Source organism: Benincasa hispida, chromosome 10 (assembly GCF_009727055.1).
Source record: "Benincasa hispida cultivar B227 chromosome 10, ASM972705v1, whole genome shotgun sequence".
In the NCBI taxonomy this organism is placed as follows: domain Eukaryota; kingdom Viridiplantae; phylum Streptophyta; class Magnoliopsida; order Cucurbitales; family Cucurbitaceae; genus Benincasa; species Benincasa hispida.
Window position 1 is genome coordinate 43,593,259 of NC_052358.1, and position 7,168 is coordinate 43,600,426.

The 7,168-nt window shown below is 31.0% G+C and overlaps 1 protein-coding gene across 1 annotated transcript; it reads left to right on the plus strand.

Moving 5' to 3' along the window:
• The first annotated feature begins 6,106 nt into the window (after positions 1-6,106).
• LOC120089100 lies at positions 6,107-6,625 on the plus strand. Its single transcript, XM_039046525.1, has one exon. The coding sequence runs from the start codon at positions 6,107-6,109 to the stop codon at positions 6,623-6,625; it is 519 nt and encodes a 172-aa protein (XP_038902453.1).
• Positions 6,626-7,168: the final 543 nt, after the last annotated feature.

The window sequence follows — 7,168 nt, forward strand, 5'->3', positions numbered from 1 at the left end:
AGAGAAAGGGTTTAATGATAAATAATGATGAATTGAGGGGTTCTTTTATTATTATTATTTTCTTAATTTAAAATGTTTTTATTGGTTTTGTGGAGGTTGAATTATGGTGCATGGGAGAGAGGCTGTTGCAAAGTCAATCACTAAAGCAAGTGAGGGATGGAGTTTGGTTGCCAAAGTTGGTGGAATTTGTGAATTCAAACTCATCATTATCAACTTCTTCAATATTTCATCAAAATCAAACTCCTTCTACTACTTATCTTATGTCTTTGCATTATGGAAGAACATGCTTCTTTTAATTATAATAATCATATATATAATACCCAATTATATATACAATGACACCTTTTTCCTTTCCTTTCTTCCTCTATTTATCATATATAAATTTGAAATTGGAATTTGTTTGAACTCGTATATAAAAGTAGAGTCTTAAATTTTTATTGTTAATCATCGATATTTTCTTTTGTTATTTATTTATTTTTATGAGTTCAACTTCAACATGAGGAGCGAATTAGCATTTTGTTGTTCAACAAAAATTTGAATATAAATTAATAACAATAACCCTAATTTATCACTAATGTGAACATTTTTCTTCTATATATATATGTGTGAGACCTAATTATATATAGAGTGACATCTTTTCTTTTTCCTTTGTATTTTTTTCTCTATTCATCATAAGTTTGAAGTGGAAATTTGTTTGAACTTCAAAGGTACATGTAGGTAGAGTGTTAGATTTCTATTGATATGTGTCTATTTCTTTTGTTATTTACTCATGTTTATGGGTTCGATATCAATGCAAGGAGAGAATTAATGTTGTAAAAAAGTAAATATGAATATAAACTAATTATTAACAATAACAACCCTAAAGTAAATATGAATATAAACTAATTATTTAACAGAGTGAAATGATTGTTTATTACTTTAATTATATTTTTATGATTTTTTTACCAGTGTCCTTTTTAGAAAAATCTATAAATATTGATTTTTTTTTTATATTTGTTTTGTTTTCATCGTGTTTAAAAAACCTGATGATCCAAAAAAATCGATCAACCTAACCCAATCCATGCGGTTTGGTTGGGTTATCAACTTATTTTGGTTGGATTGTGTTCAAATAAATGAAAATTTTATGGGTTGGGTTGGTTCATGGGTTCACCTAATATAACTCAAACCAACTCGAAATTATTATTCACTTTAAAATAATTTTTTTTCATTACTTATAACACAATTATTTATACATACATTGATTTTTATTTTATTTAATTCCAATATTTTTTTAATAATTTATTTTTCAACAACTCTTAAAAGTATCTTAGAAAGAAAATTTTCACTATATAAATTGAAATTGAGTTGTTAATCTTAATTCAATATATAAAAACAATTAAATTAGATTTTTACATATTTACATTTTACTTCCTTTTAGAACAAAATTTTAAGTAAATGACTCGATTAATCTGAACCAACCCAATCCAAATATTTCATGGTTGGATTAGGTTGAATTCATTTTTTAATAAGGGTCATTTAGGTTGAAAAAATTTACAATTTCTGACTTTAACATATCTGATTGATATTTAAAATCTTCTCTCTAATGTAGTGAAAGTGACTTATTATAAAATATATATATATATATATATATATATTTAAGGTTTCATCCAATCCTTATATTTCATATAATAGACTTTTTTTAATAAAAAAATTTAATGAACTCTTAAATTTTTATTTTTGTGTCCCATAAGTATTTGTCTTGAACTTCTAGACCATATATTTATGTCACCAAGTGCATAAACTACTTAAAATTGTCTATCCACTACCCATCTTATTAACAAACTAACAAAAGTGATGTGAAAAAGACACTAAATTGGAATTTTAAATATATATTAAGAAACTTTAAACATTTAAAGATAAAGAATACAATTTAAAAAGTTCTAAGAACCTATTAAAAATCTCTTAAAATAAAGGCACCAAATGGATATATGGATATATAACCTTCAAATTTTAGAAATCAAAATTGAGATTTAACCCAAATTTAATTACTGATTAAATATATTGTATAATAAAATTACTAATTAAAATGTCTTGCCAAGTTGCAAGTCCCAAGATTTGGGTTTGCTCTCTTTGAAGTTAGACGGCTAAAAAATTTAGGATAATACTTGATGCGTCATGAGCATCATTGATTTTCATGTATCCTTTCTCATCATTCACTTCAAAAAAATATTAAAATATTTTTAAAAAGAGCAAAAAATTTTTTTTGCCACATGGCAAGTTATGATTGAACAATTTAGTGAGATGCATAAAGATGTGATACCTGAGATACACTTAAGTATTTTTTTAAAAATTTATGTGTCTACCGTTAGAGAACTTAGTTTCCTTGTCCTTAGTTTCTCCTCTTGCACTTTACTTCCAAAAAGAACATACGATTCTTAGTGTTTTGATAAAACAAACCAACATCTAATTCTACTTCTAGAACACATAGTTTTTTTTTTTCAATCATAAAAAATATTTATAATAAATACGAGTTAATTTTGGTGGAATCCATGGATCACGAGTCATTTGATCAACATATGATGGATTTTCTCCCTTAGACAACTAAAACACGAAACATTCCTACCATCATTAGCAAATGGTTCACCCCTGTCCATGAATTCTTCTAAGATGAATCCTAAACTCATTCTTAAAAACTCCATGATAAACCAAATTAACAACCCAAATGCATAAATCCTAAATTCAAACTAAAATAATCTACACCTCATATATAGACTTCTGAACCATAAACAACAATAATCTACATTGCAAACATAAACTATCTGAACTCGAAATAAAATAGTTTGCATCCTAAATAACTTCCTAAAAGTCTCCAATATAGTCAAACCGACTTCAAATCAACCATGTAAAAATTACCATATCCAATCACAATAGCTCAACATATAATAGAAATTGCAAATGAACACAAAGAAGAATGTAACATTCAAGCTAAGCACGGGGCGCTTGTTTCGAGCCATAAAAGAGATTTAAGAAGTTTACCAACTAAATTGGGCAAGGATTGTTGGACAAATTCTTGAAGTTGCCACATTATAAACCCCTTCACGAACATCCCCGGGAAGAAATGCATTCTTAGTGTCTAAGTTGTTGCAAATTCCTCCTAAATATAATTGAGTAGCAAGAGATAGAATGATAAGTACCATATATTTCTTCAAAACATCATCACTGAAGGCTTTTCTCCTAATCAATCTCCTCTTCTTGATGATATCCTTTATGTTGATGGTATCTTTTTGCTACCAAGCTACATTACCATCTGGAAAATGTACAAAATGTAATATCCCATTACATTTCTTACAACATGTGAAATATTTTCACCATTACATATCTTGCAACATGTAATCACTATCAATACATTTCTTTCCATTGAAGCTAGAAAATGTAATCTGGCCTATCTCTGAAATAAAATTATTATTGTAACAGAAGGTGAGCTAAAAATTACCTCAAATCAGACCAAGCATGCAGCTGAACCGATCTACTTCTTCCAGCTCACCTCACAAAGAAAAGAAAATAATCTGTTAGAAAAATAGTTGTAACAAAGAAACTATTTTCTGTTTTAGTTTTAAGAAACTAACTAAACAAAAGTTGTGCTATATATATGTACTGAGAGAAGAAAATCAGTGTGCATGAGTTCATATGTGAGTGAATCTGTAGAACTTCACACGAAACAACTTAGAAAGCTTGAATAAAAGAAGAAATCATACATTCTAAAGTGGATGTAGGTCTCTATGACCGAACCACTATAATCCTTGTATCTCTCTTCTTCTCCTCTTCATTCTCATTGATTTGCATGGTGAAAAAAAACTATTCTTCTTCATCGTTTTACATAGAAAGTGAAGGAACTGTGAAGTTCCGTAGTGAAAGCGGGGTCGGTCCAATTTGCAATTTTTACAAAACAACGAAATTATAGAATACAAACATTATGCATTAATTGGAAAAATTTATAGCATGCATTAGATAAAAATGAAGGTCACAAGAATACATACCCTTGAAGATCACAACAGTCTTCACGATATTCTTCTCTCCGGTCACGATCAACCATGATCCAAGAAGCCAAGACACCACCCCAAAATTGTTCTCTATATTTTCCTTAGGGTGGGGTGAGAATATGCAAGAGGTGTGAGCTTTACAGAATTTTGGAAGGAGAGAGTTTGAGAGAGGGAAAATTTTCAGAAAAAACAGAAGCCTTCACACTCATTTCTTCTCTGTGAAGATGGAAAACTAAAAAATAATCCTACGTGAAAACCACCCCCACCTACTTTCCACTCTCTATGTGGGATCAAGAGAGAATTGAGAGGAGAGAAGTTATTTCCCTCCCTTTAAATTTAAATTTAAATTAAATTAATTTAAATATATATATAATGTTATATCATATATAACACATAACCTATAGTTTTATATTGTATCAAATACAATATAACCTACAGTTTTAATTCTCTCATTAATTTGTGGTATTTAATATAAATCACATTTATACTAAATTTAATTAAATGAATCCAATCCATATAATTAATATTTGAATCATATTCAAATATTTATTTCCTCTCAAATAAACTTTATATTATAATGTGTCAAATACATTATATTAATTATGTCACATATATAATTAATTTAATTATATCACATATAATTAATTGCCTCGATTAATTTAACCAGTTCAAATTAATCCAAAATTAATTCTCAATAATCCCTATTGAGCTACAGAGGGGATCTTATGGACCTGTAGATTGAAGCTCCAATGGTACTTGGATAATTAATCAAACTCTTTAATTAAATTACCCAACATCCATTAACTGTCGGCCACTTCACTAAAGACCAATAGTTGCACTCTTCACACTAGAGATATATTTCTGTGTCCATTGGATATAACCAATCAGCGGTGCAATAACCTTTCATAAATTGCTCGTAAGTACAGCTGGGCCAAAATTACCGTTTTATCCCTGTAGTTACATCTAACTTCTTAAGTACCACTAATACCTCTATGAACATAAGTCATAGTCTAACTATGACCAAACCCCTCTCGGGCCAAGAGAGGGTGTGACACCACATTGTTCAAGCCTCGAAATCAACCCTTAAAGGAGTAATTTATCTACTTACCCAGACGTTAGGAAAGGAGTGAATTTTGTCTTGTGTAGTTGTGTTCCCATCTCCCTAATCAGATGAATCCCCAAAAATGATAGGCTTATCGAGTCGGCAATCTGGCCACTCTCACCAATACAAATCAAAGGATCGCCTTCATAAGCAGGAGTTTATAACTCACTCAAGATTCATGTCATGTCACCTGTGGTCATCCTGGTGAAATGTAAGTCTCTATTATGAACAGTGTTATATAATGAGACTATTCATTTCGTGGTTCGATATTATACAAACTCCTTTGTATAGAATACCCTCACTCATATGCCTTTACATGAATGATCATGATCAAATCATTTGTAGCACTTTACAATAATTTTAACATCTACAAAGCAGGTCGTATTTGCAGTGTCACCAGGATAAGGTTCCCAGCCTTATCTATCTACTACGGACCATTTAGGTTATCACTTAAACACGATCCACCTGTATGTCTCTACATACGTGCTTAAGCTACAGAAGATAACATTGGATGTTAGTTTATTGGTTTTTGGGTTAATGCTACTAAATATCGAATAAAACATCTCATATTTTATTAAATAAATAAAATGTTTGTACATTACAATTACAAACTACATGACCCACGATATTTAAGGCATCAACCCTAACAGAAAGATGAAGAAACACTTAGAGATAAGATGTAGAGAAAACAAAACCCTAGTGAGAGAGTGTAAAATTTCATAATGAAGCAAAGGAAATGTTATTCTCTGATATTGCTCTCAGTGACGTGGCACAATAAAAAGCACAAATGGCATCTACCATCAGCTCTCTTTTTGGGTCATATTTTATTTTTGTTCATTCTGTTTTTGGGTTTTAGTCACAAAGCAAGGTTTAAAGAAACAGAGACCCATTTTGTATCAACTGGTATCAGAGCCACACAGAAAACACTCAAGAAAAGCTCCAAGATTCTCCAAGAAACCTGCCAAGAACAACAAGAAAGTCAGAGATGGCAGTAGCTCGGTATGAGATAGAAAAATTCACAGGGAATGGGGATTTTCAACTCTGGATGAATAGAATTCAAGAAGCCCTGGCTTTTCAAAAGGCTTTAAGAGCAATTGAGGATCCTAAAACTTCGCCTACAGCTATCACTGATGAAAAAAAGCAGAATATGGAAGAAGTAGCTTATGAAGCACTGATCTTGAACATTTCAAATAGTGTTCTTAGGCAAGTTATTAGTGAAAATACAACTTATGAAGTTTGGGAGAAGTTGAAGAAGCTCTACCTGAAGAAGGATGTACCTAACAAGCGCTATGTTAGAGAGAAGTTGTTTTCTTTCAAGATGAATGCTTTGAAATCCTTAGATGCCAATCTTGATAAGTTCAAGAAACTCGCCATTGAGTTTGCTCAAATGGGGATAAGCTTGGGGGAGGATGATGAGACAACCATCGTGATATACTCTCTCCATGAGAGTTACAAAGATGTGAAGGCAACTTTGAAGTATGGCAGGGGATTCAATTTTTATTGAAGATGTGATCTTAGCTTTGAGGAGTAAAGAATTGAAGCTGAAGGCTGAATCAAAGGGCAGTGGAGATGTTGAATGTTTATTCACAAAGGGGAAATCGTTTTCAAAGAAAGGAAAAATAGGTGTTCAGAAAGGGCATAGATCACAGAAAGACAAGTCTGTTTTGAAGTGTTTTTTTATTCCATAATGAATGACATTTCAAGAGAAAAAATCCTAAAAGAAAGAAGAATCCCTATAGGAAAGACTTCAAGAATCCAAGGGAACATGGAATGGGAGATCTATTAGGGGAGGATGGACTAGAATTTATAGAAGTCATTGTTATCACTGAAGAGGAAGCAAATAACCATAAAATGAAAGAGGAATGGGTGTTAGACTCATGATGTACTTACCACATGATATCATCAAAAGCATGGTTTGTTTCTTACAAATCATGGGACGGTGGTTTTGTTTTCATTGGGAGACAATCATGGTTGCAAAGTGACTGGGATAGGTTCAGTGATACTCAAGCTCCAAGACAATAAGGACATACTTCTCAAGGAGGTGATG